Source organism: Emydura macquarii, unplaced genomic scaffold (genome assembly GCF_026122565.2).
Source record: "Emydura macquarii macquarii isolate MOO-44397 ecotype Brisbane River unplaced genomic scaffold, CSIRO-AGI_Emac_v2 contig_1043, whole genome shotgun sequence".
NCBI lineage: Eukaryota > Metazoa > Chordata > Testudines > Chelidae > Emydura > Emydura macquarii.
The window spans coordinates 8,274,886-8,293,807 of NW_027131180.1; the positions used below are offsets into that span (position 1 = coordinate 8,274,886).

At 37.9% G+C, this 18,922-nt stretch overlaps 1 protein-coding gene across 23 annotated transcripts in view; it reads right to left on the reverse strand.

Annotated features, from left to right (window-relative positions):
* Nucleotides 1-18,922, reverse strand: part of DMD (dystrophin) — a 1,854,857-nt gene that overhangs the window by 1,057,388 nt on the left and 778,547 nt on the right. For all 23 annotated transcript variants that reach the window (XR_010919130.1, XR_010919131.1, XM_067545076.1 and 20 more), the window contains 3 exons: nt 18,265-18,445; nt 3,841-3,986; nt 2,567-2,779 (listed from right to left, as the gene is read on the reverse strand). Coding sequence is in view for 21 of the 23 variants with exons in the window: in XM_067545076.1 (XP_067401177.1) it covers nt 2,567-2,779; nt 3,841-3,986; nt 18,265-18,445 (540 nt within the window). In the remaining 2 variants the exon portion in view is untranslated. The remainder of the gene's footprint in view (nt 1-2,566; nt 2,780-3,840; nt 3,987-18,264; nt 18,446-18,922) is intronic.

The window sequence follows — 18,922 nt, forward strand, 5'->3', positions numbered from 1 at the left end:
TTTCAGCAAACACTCAAATCAATGCTGATGAGCTCTGAAGAGAGCCACAGCTAGCCTTCTTCAACCATACAGAGGGTTGCTGCAATGTTTAACCTTTGGAAGTCAGGGAGACGCTTACTTTAGCCTTTAATAAAGAGATAAAATGTCACTTAAGGAGCATCATTAAACAAATGATGAGCTGCTAAATTAACACTCAAGAAGTATTTCTTCAAAGTATTGCTTTACCAACATCTGTAAAATGTACATTCAGCATTATATGCATTAATTCAATTATTATAATATTTTTAAAGCAGACAATTCTCATTTAAATAATATTGTGCCCAATGTTGGTTCAAATATCCATATCAGGTAACCCATCAAGAAAACACTCCATCTGGCTATTTTTATAGCACCAGTCTACTTTACAAAATCAATTTAATCAATAAAAATTAATTATAAAAAAGTGATGAATACCAAAATTACTAAAAGAGCTATTGAAGTGACTGCTTCTGGACTTTTGTTTTCAATGACTAAAAGTAATCCAGAATCATATTTTATGATGAGATTTCAATATTTTTACATGCATGTATTAAACATTTTTTGTTAAAGAGAAAAAAAGACCAATTTGAAGATTTCCTTTTGCTAACAAAGAATACAGTAAAAGATCAAAAATAGTGAAGATGAAATAATGGATCACATTCTGAAATGAATATATACTTTATCTCCTGTCAGTTGTGATCTGAACATATACCACTGCATTAGGAAGCAATAGCTAAGAGGCTACCAAAGCTAACTAAACACTCAAAGTATACTAGAATGGCGTACAAGCAATGAGTTTCAAGTGAATTGTACACTTGTTGTTCAGCGACTTTATAATGCGGTGATTGTGAAGGCTAACATAGCAGGAGCTCAGAAATACTTCACATAGTTTTTGACAGTATAAAGTGCTTTATTAAGAGATGTAATGCTATTCAGGACATTGAGGTTTGTCTTTTGGAGAATGGCAAAGGTATCTTTCTAAACTTCTATCTGGAAAGCGAGCAGTTATGAGTCAGAAGCCAATTTAAATGTCTTATGCAAAGGATGGCAATTTAAATACTTCATACTATTTCATTCTATTAGCAATTAATATAAACTCAAGTTTTGCTAGGACAGCCGAATTCATTATTTTCAGACTCAAAGTGCTACCAATTAAACCAAATTTAGAAATTAAGATTGTTGGGGTCTTCTGGAGAAAATTGCCATGTTGCTGAACACCTAATAATGATTTTATATTTTGGTCAACACTCCCTTATGACCAAAGAGAATCAGATTAAAAAGTTTTTTGTTCTTTTGCTACTGGGTTTTTCTTTGCAGAAACAGGGATCCAAGACGAACCATGACCCTGCTGACAGAACATTTAATCCTGAGCAGATGACTGTATTGGATTCAATAAGAAACAGCGATCTCAACTCATATCCTATTGTGCTATATTCCCTAACACAAAAGCAACAATATGTCAAATTCTTCAAACAAATCAAGGACAAGGACTGAAATATTCATATATTGTAAATGGAGCACTGAGAGAACACTGTGTAAAAATTCACAATGTGCTAGTCAGCCTTGAATAAGGCTGCAGGATTTCAGCCTTTATTACTTTCATTCCCTTATCCTTTATGAGTACTCAAGTGATCATTGACATGTAAGAAAGGCAGAATAAAAATGTAAAGATACTTTCTGCAAAATACTTTCAGAATTTTGGTGTCCAGTTAATCAGAATCAATTTGAAAATTGTATTTTACAGAAAAATGTAACAGAAATATATTAAAAATTGAGACTTGAATGACATATACAAATACCATAATGTCCATCTTTCCCCTAATCTTGTTATTTATTTGGTGAGCACCAATGGTATGTCAGGTGATTTGCCAATTAGTGTCTACACAAGATCTCTGCCATGAAGAAAACAATGTAGGGTTCTAATCCTGCAAATCTTCATATAAATAACTTTATACAGGGTCCTGGACCCTTGATTAGTGACCTCTTGTTGCCATCACAATAGAAGTAACAGTGATAACAATGATGACGAAGGTAGTCCATTGAAGTCAAGATGGTTAAAGTTGAATGAAAAAGTATTTAAAGGATCACAGGGTTAGGGGCCTGACTTTACTCCCACCGAAATCAACAGGAGTTTTATCACTAATTTCAACATGAGCAGAAACAGGCAAAAGGTAAGAATTCTGGCTGAAATCCTGGACTCATCGATGTCAGTAGCAAAACTTTCATTTATTTCAGTTGGGTGAGGATTTCACTCTTACAATAATCTATAAAATGGATTATAAGTGCACCATTCAATCAACACCATAGTAATTGCCAAAAAAGTTTAGAATTTTTAAGTGCCTTTATTCTGATTCAAATACCCAATGAAATATAAGAATCTCACACATGGATTGACTTGAGACTCTTCCCTTATATCTTGTCTTCAAGAATTAACTTTTGCAGAAAATATATAAAAAACACATGCAAATATAAAAATTGTTACATCACTGGACACCAGAAGATGGATGGATGTGTATGTGAGAGAGAGAGATGGAGAACCCCTACAAACCTGAAACTGCTGGAGCTTAGTCATCAGGTCCTCTAGTTTTTGGCAGTGTTCTACCAGCTGAACTGATAACTTTTTCCAGCGGATAATGATCCCTTCAATTTCAGATCGATATTTCTGGCTGACTTCTACAGGAGCTTTCCTGGACATCTCTTCCACAGTTGTGCTGAGATAGTTTAGGCCATTTTTTTGCTCCTGTAAAGAACTTTGCAAAGCCTGTGACATGAAAAAACTTATTATATTAATTCACTTGGAACATCCTGTACTATTTTGAACACTTCTTTCCCTCTGAAGCAGTAACATATTATTGAGCAAATGACTAAATAATTCTTCAAATAATTTAAAAGAAAAGAATTATGCACTTCACCATGACCTAAGTAGAATTTCAATCTCATTCAGAAAACAGTTGATCAGAAATACATACATTTGCTAATTTAAATACATTCATAATTAAATTCATTGAGAAATTGTATACTCAATTAAATAATGTATTATGGCCCCAATGCTTACTATACACACTTAGCTTCAGAATCAAGAATTGATCAGTATATATGCATGGAGAACGGATGAATCTGAACTTAACAAGAGCAGTTGTTTTAAAAGAGCCAATATCTTTAATTTTTATGCCCGTTTCAAAACCTGTGCAATTTTTACCCCAAAGTTTGCTATGGCTAACTTGTATTTCCCAAAGCGGATATTTTCTGCTTTGCATTTCTATATTTTCATTTGCAATTGCATCCAGCAAATTTTAGCCATCGGATAATCAAACAATACTAAAAGTCCACATGCAGAGCAACTTTATGTCCACTGGCAATGCTTTTCCCACATCTGTCTCTGCTTGGAAATTTGGCAGGAGTTGCAGATGGGATGGAGAGAAGTAAGTGTTGTGTACTTTTCATGACATTAGTTTCTAACACATACATGAAAACATTCACTAAAATGAGCTGAATCCCTGCTTAAGTGCTATAAATCTCTCTGAGAATATTTTGCTTCTTTTGGGAGGATGCAAAAGTTATCCACTACTGGTATTCAGTACCTTATAAATATTTGTTTCAACTGGCAAATACCAACTGTGGTGCTTTTTCAATAAATATTTAGAAACCTTTTCAATATCAGTAAGGAGCCCCTCCCTCCCTCAACCTTAAGCTAAATCCTCAGCTAGTGTAAATCATCATAGCTTCATTTACTTCAATGGAGTTATGATGATTTACACCTGCAGGAGTTCTGCCCGCTTGTGTTTTTCAATCAAAAGACTTTTCCACTGTCTGAACACTTACCTTTAGCTCCCTGAGTCTCTGCTCCATGATCTCACATTCAGTGACAGTAACCTGAGGTATGGAGAGTTTGGTTTCTGACTGCTGGATCCACAAAAGGATTGTGTTCATTGTCTCCTTATAGTGTGCAGGAGGCAAACTGTCAAAAACTGCACTCAGTGCAGGGGAGGAAAAAGAGAAGAAATGTAAAATGTTTCATGCTTTCTTACTGAACCCTACGCGGTTGTCAGTATACCCAGAAGCCCATAGGTAAAATCTTGGGCCTCTTTAAGTTAATGGGAGTTTTGCAACTGACTCCAATAGGGCCAGAATTTCACCACTAGATCTTTTAACCAATGTTCCCAAAGAGGTACTGAAGGACAACATGTTTTGAGTAATTTATACCTTCGTCCTTACATTTATTATTTACTTCCTGTGTCTTTTACTTAATATATTTTGGCTCCTTAGTTCCAAAATGGGATGGTATCTGGTAGTTACAGGACAATATGTCTAAACACTACTATTTTTTATATTGACAGGCAGAGCACTTTATCTTTTTTTGTGTGTGTTTGTTTTCTGTTGTGAGGACCAGAGTTCTGCTTTTAGAACTGCTGTAGGAGGTGACATCACCATTGGATAGCTCATGTTAGTGTTTTTAGAATATCTGTTAAGGTAAAATGTTCTGTGTAGGACAGCTGTTAAAAGCTTATAACATTAGCGTAAAAGAGAAATTCAAGCTGAATTTTATAAGACTGTGCTCATTAAACTGACATAACAGATATCTTAAATAGACAACATCTGGCGTAGAGACGAGAATCTCATTAATGGAGTTGCTCCCTTCTGCCCTCAACCTTAGCTTGCACTGCAGTCATTGAGAAATGAAACAGATTTAATGGCCAGTTGAAAATAAAACAATTTCCAATTTCTAGCACACTATATTAGCAAACAAAAAATGCAACAAAACGGTTGTACCTCTATTGTATCTACAGTATGCATGTCTTTAAATGATATTTTAGAGAGAATGTTTTAGAATGTCACAAAATGCAGAACTGATAAAGATCATGCTCACATAAATGCCACCTTGATTACATTCTAAGAAAAAAATGAATGAAATTTGACCAAGATTTTCACAAGTGATTGTTGATTCTGAGTGTCCCAACTTTGGGGTGCTCAGCTTGTGATAGCTTAAAGGGGCTTGATTTCCACAAAGCCCTGAACACATACCCTCTGAAAATCAGATGCCTTTAAGCTGTCTCTAGTTGAGCACCCACTAATTGAGACACCTAAAATCACTTTTCATTTCTGAAAATCTTGGCCATCATGACCCGAAACAGTTGATTTGTGTGAGGAAATGCTTGCTGTTGTAATGGACAAGTGTCACTTCTTTGTAGTGTACTTTTCCAGTCAAAATTCCAATCTCCCCTAACATCTGTTCTAGAAAACACTGGAAAGGAAATTCTTCCTGCTTTTCTCCAGTCAGAGCAGAGTATCCATTAAATTAGTCTTTTCAAATTAGATTTCCTTAATTAAATGTATGTTATCTCTCACTCATTATATACACCAACAGTTCATATTTTAGAACAGAACATTTAAATGCTGCTCCAAAAGTGAAGGACACACTTACATTATACACTGCTCACATAAGGAAAGGAAAATAAAATTCTCAAGTAATATTTTTCTTAGAAATGTGAAACATGGTTCAGTATCCTAGCCTAACGTAATCTTTGACTCTTGTAAATAATGACTTTCTACTTCCTTAGAAGCTCTATATCTTATAAGTGGAAACAACAAGCTTTAGACTATGTCTACACTACACAGTTGCAGTGTGTAGGGTATGCATAGTTACACGTCAGTAAGAGACCCTAGCAGTGAGCTGGTACTGGGGAAAGGCTTCAGCAGTTTCCCACTTTCAGAGTCTTTCATTGTACGGAGGAAAGTTTCTGTCAGGAGGGAAGGAGCTGGGAAACCCCCCTGCCAGAGCCTTACCCTTCTCCTGGTGTCTTTCCCTGCAGCAGGAGAAGGATTCCAGCAGTGGTACATGATAGTGCTAAAAATAGCAGTATAGATGTGGAAGTGGGATTTGGATGGGTATGACCCTAAGTTCACCCTGAAGCCAGCTGGCACACTTTTGTCATATTATATACCCAAAGGTGGCATGTAATAGATCATTGGAAAATTAACAACTCACTGATCTTAATATTCTTGCATGCTGTATGTACAGTAAAGCCACAAAGGACTTTATAGATACGTGCCGGAAATGTGTTCTTAACATGCATTTGGTAAGCACTGCTTAAGCCGCCTAAGCCTCTTTCAGACAAAGGAATATGGTTCCACTTGCTTAAATGCATCGCCGACGTAAGCTAGGTAAGGTGAGACCAAACACAAAAAGAAGCATATTTATATGCAAGGTAAACAAAGCCATCAGGAGAGCAAGGGGGAAAGATGATGACTTAATCCTGATGGGAGATTTCTGCCTCTTGAAGCACAGTAATGAACTTTGAGACGATACAAACAGAGAGCAAAAGCCATTTTGGCATCCTTCACTTGAGGAGTCAAAGGAATCAAACACTTTGAACACTAGAAGGGCCCAGGCCAGAAAATCTGGGTAGCCATGCTGGAAAAGTAACTTTGCAAGAAACACTTCTTTTCACAAAAATACCTTTAGTGTTAGGTATACAATTTGTTGCAGTTATATAAAGGAATACTGCTGGAACAGATCTCAGAACTGGATGCAAACATATTAGCATTGTTTTTAGAGAATGGTCTACAAAAGTCTTATTTTGAAAACCCTGCCAAAAATAATTTAAAAGCCATACAAACATAGCTAGTGGTTTTCTGCCATTTGAATTGATTAGGATGCCAACCATTCAGAAAGCTAAATAAAAATGCATAGAGAATCAAAAAGATACCAATTTGAACTTGCCAGTGGCAGATTGATTTAAATATTAAATATTGCTTTTAAAAAGCCACAATTTCACTTTTTCTGCACCACTCTCAGCTACACAATATATTTTTGCAATAGTTTTCACTGTTAGCCAGTATAAATACTTTTCAGTGTTACGGTATATATCTCAGAATTTCAGGAATAATAGATTTTTTCTGTTTTTAAAGATATTTGATAGGTTCTTGTTTTTCACATGTGATCTGCTGTTGGCCATTCTATGATCTCTGTCTAGAAGGAATAATGACCACTATTATTATTTGGTGTAGCTATCAAAGGTGATTGACTGACTTAGGAGCATTAGTCCCACCGATTATCAATGAGTTTCGGACTCTAAAGGCCACGTTTTCAAAGGCATTGAGATACTTAAAGATGTAGATAAGTATCTAGTGGGAGTTTCAAAAGCTCTTAAGCAGGTTAGACTCCTACCTCCCATCACAATCAATGTTAGGTGCCTAACCTATCCAGGCATTTTTGAAAATCCCACTCGGTGCCTATTCACCATATTTAGACACCTACATACTTTTGAAAACCTGGCCTTAATTATCTAAGTCACTTCTGAAAATGAGGCTTAAGAAGCTAAGTCAGTAGATGTTTTTTAACCATAGTGTATTATTAATACAGCCTAGCATTTTCCTAAAATAGAGAACGTGCTAGCCAATACTTTGACTAGAGCCCAAAGCATGTATAGTAGGGAAGAGTCTACCTGAGCCTAGAGATATTCTTGAAATGACATCACTTGTGAGGAAAATCCAGAGCTTTATTTTGTTTGCCCGCTTTAAGAAGTCTGTAATGGGGATTATGCATTCTCAGTTCTTTGGTCATTTCTTCAAATTGGCTACTTCCCTCCTTCATGGTACTTCAAAAAGTGTTTGCAATTAATGAACGATATATGGAAAATGTGTCTGGCTCCTATGATATTGGCCATCAAGACCATGGTTTCATTCAGTCCATCAGTTCCCAACACACACTCTTGGGTGATGGATCTGCAAAGCAGAGGACAACTCCTCCCATCAGTCCCTTTCTCACTGAACTTTTCCCTGGCCAGTTAAGGGGAAAGGTCTTGAATCAGGAAGGAGCTGAACACTGTGTGGGAGTAGGAGCCACATGGCAGCAGAAAGCTCCAGAAATGCCCCAGGAACTGTGGACAAAGGTTCATGTGGAACATGCTGTGACTGCCAGACATCACAGTTGGGTGCAGGTGTGTGTGGGACTCATGGGGGAGAAGCAATGGCTGGACAGGGAACCCGTGCAGAGGGGCCACAATAAGAGATACTAACTGAGCCTGGAACTCTGCTAAGCTTCTATGTGCTCGAACAGAGACTGGACTGGAGCGGGCACTGGGCCTGAAGAGACCTGACTCTCAAATGGACAGCAGCAGGGAGAACCGCTATTGCTCACTTCAACTGTAACAGAGATTCTGTACCTCAGGTATCTGCAACCTTCCCCTTTCCCACCAGCCCTAACAAAATGCCCTTCCCCTCAGCAGTAAGTCTGAGTGGTTACTGTGACCCACCAGGGCTAGTGCCTACGAGACCTAGCTGCTGAAGCACCTTCAGTGCTTGCTTTTGTATTGAGATACACCTGGCACACTACAGACATGCTAGGTTTTTGGTGTGCTGGGCAACCACAACAATTACGCTTATACTGTTAGGTAAAGGAGGTGGTGCAGGAGGACACCTCTGAGGTGAAAGACTCCCTTGTGATTGCACACTAGTTGTCTGGAAATCACTGCAAGATTCAGGATTTTGGAGTGCTCTACCAAACACCTGCTGTTACAATGGCTGTAACAGGGTGACATTGACCCTTCAGCCGGGAGCAGGGCCAGTGCACCTGTGACTCATCAGCTCACTGCCACTGGGCTTAAAAGAGGATCCTGGCGAGCCAGAGCTGCCTGAGAACACTGACACAGACAGGAAGAAGGGCAGGTGAGAGCGGACCGAGGAGGAAAGAAGATGAGGGGTCGTGCAGAGCTGGAGGAGCAGCAGCAAAAGAAGCAGAAGAGGATAAGCTGGTACACAGAGCCATTGGGAAAAGCAAAAGTTGATGGCGAGGACAGACCCGGGCTGAGGAACCACTGCAGAGTTAAAGGAGAGCTTGTGGGAAAATGGGAAGAACCAGTCTAGTTAGGAGAAGCTGAGCCCAAAACAAGAGGCTTGATGCCGGAGAGTGGATCCCAGGAGCAGACAGACTTACAGGGAGGGATGCCTGTCTGAGAGGAACACTGCAGGGGGTTCTGCCAGAGGAGATCTGACTTGGGGCTGAGAGAGAAGAGTCGTAAAGAGAAGTAGGTCTTGGAACTCTCAGGTACCAGACCTGGAGGGTGGGGCCCTGGAAGAGGGGCTAAAGGAACTGTGAGTGAGTGGCTAATGCCCGTAGGGTGGGTGACCTGGGAATGGTGACTTGTGAATAAGACTGAAAAAAGCTGCTGGGTTGTAATCTTGCTTTACTTTGGGGGGTTGACAGTAACTGTTTTTGCTACAAAGTGGACGTTACTGTGGACAGTGGCATTTAAAACAGGTTTGAATTTGCTGTTGAAGGAGACAACACTACTTTGGATTGGCAGGCAGACTGTTATGCCCCAAGCCTGCCACAGGGGGCACTCGAGCCAGGATGCACTTCAAGACCATGGCAAAATGCAAGTAGGAGAAAAAATGTGTGTATCTGTACACACAAAGGTAAATGTGTCATTATGACATTACAGATATAAAATGTAAATATAAATCAACGGTGGCTGATATTGATGTTCTCAGATGCAGGACACTGCAATTCCAGGAGTCCATGCCATCAACATGTGGATGAAAGCCCACATGATAAACACAGTTTGAGTTCTGCTCCCTCATAAGAGCTGCCTGGAAAGCAGTCAGGAAGAGAAAGTACCTCTGAAGTAGAATCACTGATCTAGTGGGTAGAGGATCCTAATGAAACATTACAGAAGGAAAAATATAAAATAACGCCCCTCAGCCTCAGATACTAGATGGCAGTTCCTCCCACAGTAGTAGAAAAATGTTGCATTGTTTCCTAAGATATGAATGCCCCTTCTCATTTCAGCATGGAAAATGACCAGCTGGAGATGACCAACTCCTGCGAGTTAGAGGGGAGAGCTTATGCCCAGTCACATAAAAGCTGAGCTCTTCCTTGTGCACATAGGATAGTGCCTTATTATTCGCCAGCCAGGACTGGGATTAAGAGAGTTGATAAACTTGGGGAGAAGAAGGGATCATGAGAATCAAAGCCTTTCCATACATCTGGGAGTCCTTTTGCCATTATTACTGACCCCACCCAGTCTCCCCAATAATGAGCTGCATTTCCAGAATGCTTTGGATCGTACCAATTGGGATCAGAAAGGAATTTTTCCCTGTTGGACCAAATTAGCAGAGATCCACAGGGTTTTTTCACCTTTCAAGGAGCCTCAAGGTGGCAAAGTTTAGGTTAAAAGGATGAAGAATAGGAATTTTAATGCTAGGAGGATTTTAATGCTAGGAAGGTTAGTCCATTGCAACTTGCAGCTGGTGGCCCAGGCAAATAATGGCTGAAAGACCAGATCCCTGAGGCAAATGAGACGTAGAACATTGTCCCTCTTAGTACCCTCTAAACCTTCTCGCAGAAGAGAGGATGTGAGGATTCGGAAGTGAACTGAGTTCCAGGGTTAGGCAGAGCCTCCACCCCAACTTATTGGTTATATAGTGTGAACTCCGTAACCTCAAGCTGGACTCAATTGCATTCCAAATGTGTGTATAGTGCCCCTTCCCATTGTTAAATAAATAAAGTTGTGACCTGACCATTAACTTCATCCCTGTGCCTGTCTTTCATTCACCTGTGTATCCTGAGCAGATTACTCTTAATTTTAATAGGCAATTTGGTTTATTTGAAGGGAATAAGGTTAAATATAACCTCTAGACATACACATGCTGAATAAATTTCCCTTTGATGAGAAATACCTAAAATTCTTTGTTTAGTTATGTCTTCCTTTCTTTAGAAAATGAACAATCACTGAAACCCAGATTCTGGGCCTGAAGTTTAAAAAAAAAGTTAGCATAACACCCCATTTATACAAAACATTATCCAAAGCCTCTTACAATAGACTTGAGCTAGGACATTATTTTTGGGAAATATATATACAGTGTTATTCTACGCTGATTTCTTAATTTCCTGGGAAATATTGTATAATATTACATTTTACTTTGTGGCAAAAAAAAGGATGGATGGTCCTTTTGGTTAGGACCAAACCAATTCCCAGTTTTGCCACATATTTCTTGTGTGAGCATGGAGAAAATCAGTTGGGGTCCAATTCAGCAAAGCATTCAGTGGCATTGAGGGCTGTAAAAATACCAAGTGAGAGGAAGAGAGTGAACTCAGACTGAGAAATTAATTGACAATATCCATTTGTTCTTTATTTTTAGTAAGCAGAAAAATACCAAAACTTTTGAAAACAGCTCTTTTCCCTTTTCCCCCAAACACTTATTGAACAGATTTCTATCCCACCACCTGAAATTAAGTAGGAATAGTTTTATTCCAGTCTCAATCAGCACAGTGTACATTCTCCAAACACAAATCCTATCTACACCTTTCCCCCTATAATCAGGGTAAATTCATCATTCATCAGTTCATTGTTACAGTAGAAGACAGGCAGCAAATTTGAATCAATGGAATCATTTCAACTGATACAATCGTTTTCCTGCAATGAACAAACTAGCCTGAATCTCATAAATCCACACTAAAAAAGTCATTAAATAGCAACTATGATTGATCACCTAAGTTGTTTTAAATCATATGAACTACCATACTTTTGTCACAACTCCTTTTCTGGGAACATACTTTCTTCCTTTCACTTATTTTGTAGTACTTGTCCTTGAAGTTGATAATCAAAGTCCAACCTTTGAGAAGCTTTCTGCTTTTTCTCCATTACCGATAAGAGCTGTGGGTCCCCCTTTTTCCCTCCATCAGAAACCATCAAAGTGCAACCTTTGAGAATCTTCCATAATATTGTCAGGGAACATTGTCAATGCTCGGAAAGTGCTTTAACAATTCTTTTTCTCTGATTTATCTCCGTGTTAAAAGAAATGGTAAAGGCAGGATTCTTTTCAGCCTTTCAAGAATTAATGAACAAATATAATAATAAAAAAAAAGAATGCAATTGTTTTATTTTATTATATTATATGGATTTCTCTCCCATAAATGGTAATTTTCATTTATCATGGAGGGGAAGATAATGTCCTTTCCAGTATGTCCAAATTATCTAATAAAGATTAATTCTGATACAAGATAATTTTTCTTCTTTTTTAAAGGGGAAACATTAAAATGAGAAAGTATGTAGCCTATCAAAAATGAAATTACACCTGTGCTGCTTATTAAAGCTCTGTTCATCCACAGTTACTATTTTGGGAAGCAGAATTTAAAAAAAAACTCCTAGAACTAGCAAAAATAAAATAAAAAAACCCATTTATATTAATTGAAGAAAAATAAGGTTTTTTTAAAATAAGCCTAGACCTGCTTGGGGACTCAAATATAATTTGCATGTGTATTGTTTATACAGCATAGCACTTTATTTTTAAATACACAATGTTCAGTCTGAAAAAACAACACTTTATTATAGCAAAAACAACGAGAGTTCTGTGGCATAAGCTTATGCCTGCTGAAATTTAATTTCTTAGTCTTTAAAGTGCCACAGAAGTCTCGTTGTTTTTGCAGTATACAGACTAACACAGCTACCCCTCTGGAATACTTTATTATAGAATTCTCAGGGCTTGTTCACACTTACCCGGAAATTCGGTGGCAATCGACGGGAGTTACACAAACTATGCAGAGTAGTTTGCGTAACTCCCATCGACTGCTTCTGCGCGTCCCCGTCGGCGTTCCCGTCGGCTCAGCGCTATGCTAGTTGAGGAGGTGGACTTATTAAGTCGACTCCCAAATAGATTGATCGGATCTCACTGACCGCTCAATCGATCATGAAAGATCAATCTGGCGGTGGCGATTTTGCCGCCGCCAGTGTAAACATAGCCTCAGTGTCATTTTTGTGCAAATTCAATCTCTAAATTATAGAATCTTATGCAAGACAATGTGAAATGTTCAAGGTGTAAAATATTCTTTAAACAAAGAAAAACATATGAAAGAAGAAAAACAAAATGTTGATCTTATTGTGGTGACTGTGTTTTGCATAGTCTTGGGGAGCTATGCTGAGATTGCCAGTTGCATAAACTCTTGGATACAGCAGTTGTTGAAGTTACTGGATTCACACTGTCCACGAAGGAAAATGGTGGAATACCCTGAAAAAGGATATGGTGGGAGGCTGGGGAAGGAAAAAAGGAAAGAAACCAGCTCAAAATGACTAAGGAAGTGAAAACCTTCCAAAATTTTTCTTTTGAGAAGGATAGGAAGGAGAAATGGTAACCTTTGTGCTGCTAAAAGATCCATCATCAACATTAACTACACAGCCCCTCATTTGCAGTGTATCTAACAAAAATGTCATTCCATGGTGTAAATGAGCCACTTGCTTATGGAAACAAAAAATCCCAGATTTGGGACTCACTGCCAGCAGATATGTGAGGAAGGAGAGGTATTTTTTTAGTGCAGTTCTGCTCTGAAAAATATCAATGTAAAACTGGCACTTTTTTGAGATCTATGGATGAAAAGGGCTATGCATGATCTCTTATCATTAGTACCCAACAATTCTGTTCCCTGAATACAGACTTATCTCTGTTCAAACAAGTATTCTTACTGCTTGTTGCTGTTGTTAGCATTGGGGATACGATGTAGCTATGGAGGAATAAAATTGTTTCTGTTCTGTCCCATGCATCAGCAACAAAATTTTAAGTAAACTCTAATTATAGAATCTCAGTTGCTAGTTGGTGTGTCTCACCAAGATTTTTACTCCTAGGCTCTTCTGTTTGGTATGGATTCTTTGAGAAATTTAGCTGGGTCCTTGAGTGTACACGAATAGATCCTGTTCTTTCCACTTGGATGACTATGTTTTAATCTGTTTGGTGGAGACAGTGGTCTGTGCAGGGTAAAGATTTTTTCGCTAACTTTTCCCAGGTTAACAAGTAAGCCAGAAAAAATCCAGTTTAACTTTCAGATTTGAGGCTGGGTATGCAGATTGGGCAATTAGAAAAAAAATCTTTTATAACTGAATTGAAAAATTGAATAATTTGAGGCAAAAATTCCTGAAGGCAATATAGTGGGAACCTCACAAGGACATTTCGACAAACCCACTTTCCAAAGTAGAATCACAGGATGGAAGGAAGTATCAATGAATGAGTACTGTATTTGTGAAGTGGAGGAGACCACAAAAAGGAACATGTCAGGAATGTAACCTTACTCTGTAAAGATCATTACTCCTCCAAATTGAAATTCTCTTCTTCCACCTCACATGCTAAACTTCATCATACAGAACTTCTCTGAACCATGAATCAACGCAGATCACCATTGCAATGCCACCCCAGAGAGCAGCTTCCCTCAATGCAAGGAACTACCGACACATTCCTCACCAAAGACCACCAGTAGCTATAATGCCCTGTTTCGACAGCAATATACTGAGACCAGGTTGGGAAAAAACACACCTTTCCTCTTCCAATAATTCAGCTGTCACAGAGCAAGACATTTAAGAAGCACTGAAAGTAATCAGTTAGAACCTGTGATTCAGATCTATGCCAATCATGGCCAATGAAAGATACCAGTACTTTAGCTCCCCTGCTGACAGAATTTGTCAACATTATCTTAGATGAAGGGAACCTGTCAACCATCCTAAAAGCATTAAATAATTTGGACTATTCCCAAGCCACCTTCTCTTTTGACTAAGCAGATCCTGTACATCTCAAGATAAGCAGATTTCACTGTCCAGCCTCTCATTCTTGAGCAAGATAATCATGAAAATAGCTAAGAATTACCCTTCACACAAACTAGTCAAATACCCAACTTAGCCAAACTTAGCCAAATACCCAATGGACAATTACATTACACATATCCAAATTGTCCCAGCAATTTCAGGAGAGTACAATATTCTTCTTAATTCCTTGGTCAAAACTATTGTGTAAGGTGGCTTTTTACTTTTTTTTTTTAATACCAGTGCTCCAAGATGTCACATTTAATTGTAAAAGAATTATGATTAACAAAAATAGATTTTTATAAGGGATCATTTATGCAAGTATATATAAAAAACTCTAAAGTTTGAACAGATTAAAAATGTATTTAAACCTTTGTAGACATCCTCATTAAAAAAATCATAGATGGATACATTTCCTTCATTTACACAAAAAGCAACAGAACAGATTTTAAAGAAATAATAGATAGGGGAAAGCTAATCAAAAGAGGACTCCAGTTGTTTGAACAAGAAGTAAATATAGCTTTATATAGTTTACTGGTAAAAAATCCACTGAACCAATACATAGGAAGTAAATTGCTCATAGGGTTTTAAAAAAACAATGGAACATGGGGAAGAACATCTCTTAAAATGAGACCATAAACACCTGGGAAATAAAGATTTTTGCTCCCTCCAAAGCAAAGTGGTCCAGAATATCAAAATACCCTCAGTCACCAAGAGACAAAGTAATTTAACAAAAGCTAATGTTGAATCAAACAGTGTCCTCTTTAGCACATTTGAAATACTAATCAAATAAAAGGAAGACAGAAGCACTGCTGCTAGTGGTGGCAAAGACTTCTCACTACTCAGAAAATTTAATCTACAAAAGAAATTAACCAGAAAAAATTTATGCAAGCAAGAGGTGAAAATATCTAACCCTGCAATGAAATGCAGACATTTTCTGTCATACAGAAAAATGAAAATGTATAAACTCTGATTGTGTGTGTGTGTACGCATGTACACACATTAGTGATTATCACTGGTATACTTTATATCTTTAATCAGGAGTAAAGTCAACTTTTAAAATTGGCAAAATATTTTTCTAATTTTGAAAAAGAAAATTTAGTTCTAAAGTGGTAAATAATGTAAACAGTTCTGAGTAATCATATATGTTTATGATTCAGGATTACATAGGTTCTGTTACCCAAGGACAAACAGTGGCAAACCTTGGAAGTCATTTGTGAACAAATCTGTTATTGTATTTATTACATACTTCTTTTAGAATTTAAATGGTGCAAAGCTTGCTTGTACAGATTTCTAAATGCTGTGTAAACCTTTCTGTGTAAACCTTTAGCAGCTGTAGCTTTACACTTTATGTACATTAACTAATTATTCTCCTCAAAACCCCACTGTGATTGGTACATAGATAATCCTCCTTTTAGAGATGGTGAAAATGAAGCCTGGAGAGTTTAGGTCACTTGCTCAAGGCCAATGAGCAAGTCAATGACAGAACTGAGACTAAAATCCATCTCCCAGCTGCCTGCCTAATCTACTACACCAGGCTAAACTACTGTCTATATGAGGATTGCTGCAGAAATGATTGACTGAAACAGCATCATGTTTAGGGAAATACAAGAAAAGGCACATCTATACAGACATAAAATGATCAATATAGAATAAGTTGGAACAAATGTTTTTAGAGCAGAGCAGGATATAAAAAACTCATTCCTTTCTCCAAAAATCAGGAAAGATTTAATTAAGCTGTGAGGTTTGTATCAAGATCCGAATTCTTCCAAAGTGTACAATGGGGGTTAGGATCCAGGGTTTTGGTTTGGGATATGTAATTCAGATTTTGGTTGCACTGGAAAAGCATCAGATACTAAATGACTTCTTTGTATGGTTTTGATAATCACTCTGTGACACACTGCAGCCCATGTACACCCTATGGTATGATTGTGTATCATTCATGTTCACCCATATAGTGTAATTGTGTATTGTTTAATGCAAAGCATGTCATGTAAGGCGTTTTTGGAATGCTCATGACATACTGAACATTATTGTTATGTTAATATGTTTCCAGCAATGCCATGTGTATGGTTATGAAGCTCTGCTATGTAATATTCCCAAATGTGTGTCTTACATGTTTTGAAGCAGAACCAGGCAAACACTAAAAGCAGGAAGTAGTTCACACCTCCCTAAGGCATGAATAAAACAACACAGCTCTTCCAGGAAAAATGGACTGACCCAAACACCTGATAAGGTGATGCTCATTGGCTCAGGGCCTGAGAAGACCATACAGGAATACCGTTGGTCACCTTACCCTGAAAGGGAAGAGCGGGGGGTCGAGAGAGGACATTTTGCTCTCTCTCGACCTAGCTAAGAATAACGTCAAGCAAGCAACTGAAGCATTAACCACAAGGCAGAGCCTGGTTGGAGGTCGACCAACCAGCCTGTGGTGAGAACCATCTAAGACTGTAAGGTTACTGAAAGTGTTAAGTTTAGTTTAGAATGTGATTTGACTTTTGTTTATTTTTTATTAAATCTGACCTGCCTTCTTCTGTCTTATAAGCACTTAAAATCTTTCTGTACTTAATAAACATTTGTTTGTTTTATCTAAAGCAGTGCATGAGGTTTGGGTGTGTAGATATTTCATTTAAAGTGACAGAGCTGATGCATATCCATTTCTTTGAAATTCTCTCAGTTAAGCAATATTTATACTTATGTACTTCTCTACAGTCTCTAGTTCTTCACTCTCCCAATTCCTATCCTACCTGAAGCCTCACTAAGCCCTGCAAGCAACTGCATGTTTGCTTTCTTATGTACATTACCAGATAACAGACTCCTATAAGGACCCCACTGAAACCTGAACAAAGGTAAAATAAGCCAGATTTTCAAGTAGCATCTGAGTATTACAAAAGCAAAACTACAATTTGTGATACTAAATGTAAACTTAGATTATGCAAATGTTGGTGACCACTTACATGCACTAGTGGTCACAATCACATCACTGGGACTACCTGCTTGAATAAGTGACTTCCAACATGAGTAAAAAAAGTTGCACAATCGAGCACCTGATGAACAGGCGGTTCTCCAAATTTTGGCTTAAATGTTTTTCAACGCTCTTTGATAGTTATGTGACTGACCTATCTCCACAATACTCAAGATCAGTCTCAAAACCTTTACAATTCACATAAAAAATACCTCAGTAACTCTCAAACGCATAAATGTTGGGATTCTAATATAGCAGTTAGGCCACTGTTACTAGTCATCGGTGTTGTACAACTCTGTAGGCTAGATTCATTGGTATAATTAGGCTGTTTTGCACTGTTTCATTGGCACCAAGCAGAAGTAAACCGGGTTTAACTGGAGAGTTATATAAAGGCTGTTTTGTGTTAGTGGGAAGTACAGGTGAATCTGGCCATACATGTACTAGCCTGCGAACGTTGTGTGCTAGGATAATGCTGAGTGTGAGCTGTGACATCATTTAAACCTTTAATTTCTCACATGTCCACATTATTAAACATGCAGTAAATTGATTAATAGTTAGATATTTCTGAAAGACTACAGTTCAGTTACAGAAAGAAGACCATCACAACTCACTTCCCTTTTGTAAAGAAACATTGGGTAGAAAGAAGCAAATTAAAATATATTCTGTTGCAAAAAAATGTCTTGGGTACAGTAATTTCTAGCCATGAACAAAACTTACTGGTCTGTAGCTGTTTCTCTCTGGCCTGTATGTCAGCAAAAACTTGTTTGAAGTGGTTAGTAAAGGCCACAAGGTCTGCATCCAGAAACATTGGCCCTTGCTCCTTTTCTTTCAGTGCTTTACTTTGAACCTTTAGCTGCTCAATTTTAGGCTGAAGGACTGACAACCGGGTGACTTCATCCTGTTTGGTGAAGACAAACATTCCAGAATAAAATCATCCTACAAACAATTCTTTTGTCATGAAATCACCACTGTTTTTATGGAATAAAAGAGAGCAAGAGAACAGCATCAGATGTTCCTAATTCCTGGAACAGATAATAGTGGTGGAGAAGAACTAAAGAACTAGTTTACTTTGTTCACCTTCCTGACAGATTAGGATTGGTCTCTACAGTATAATCACCAATGTTTTCTCCAGTCAGATTCTAAATATGTTCAGTGAAGTCTCTCAAACATCACTGTATAGCAGTCACCACTAAAAGTCAATTTTAGAAACAGTTATTCATTTGTGGCATCAGATATGGCACTATTTTCTCATACTGAGAATAAAAAATTAATGCATAATTTGACATGTTCTGAAATGGTACGTGTTGGTGAGTATTCATTTTTTAATGGTGACTACTGCCTATGCCTTTGTATAAGGGTGGAGAAAATACCTTGG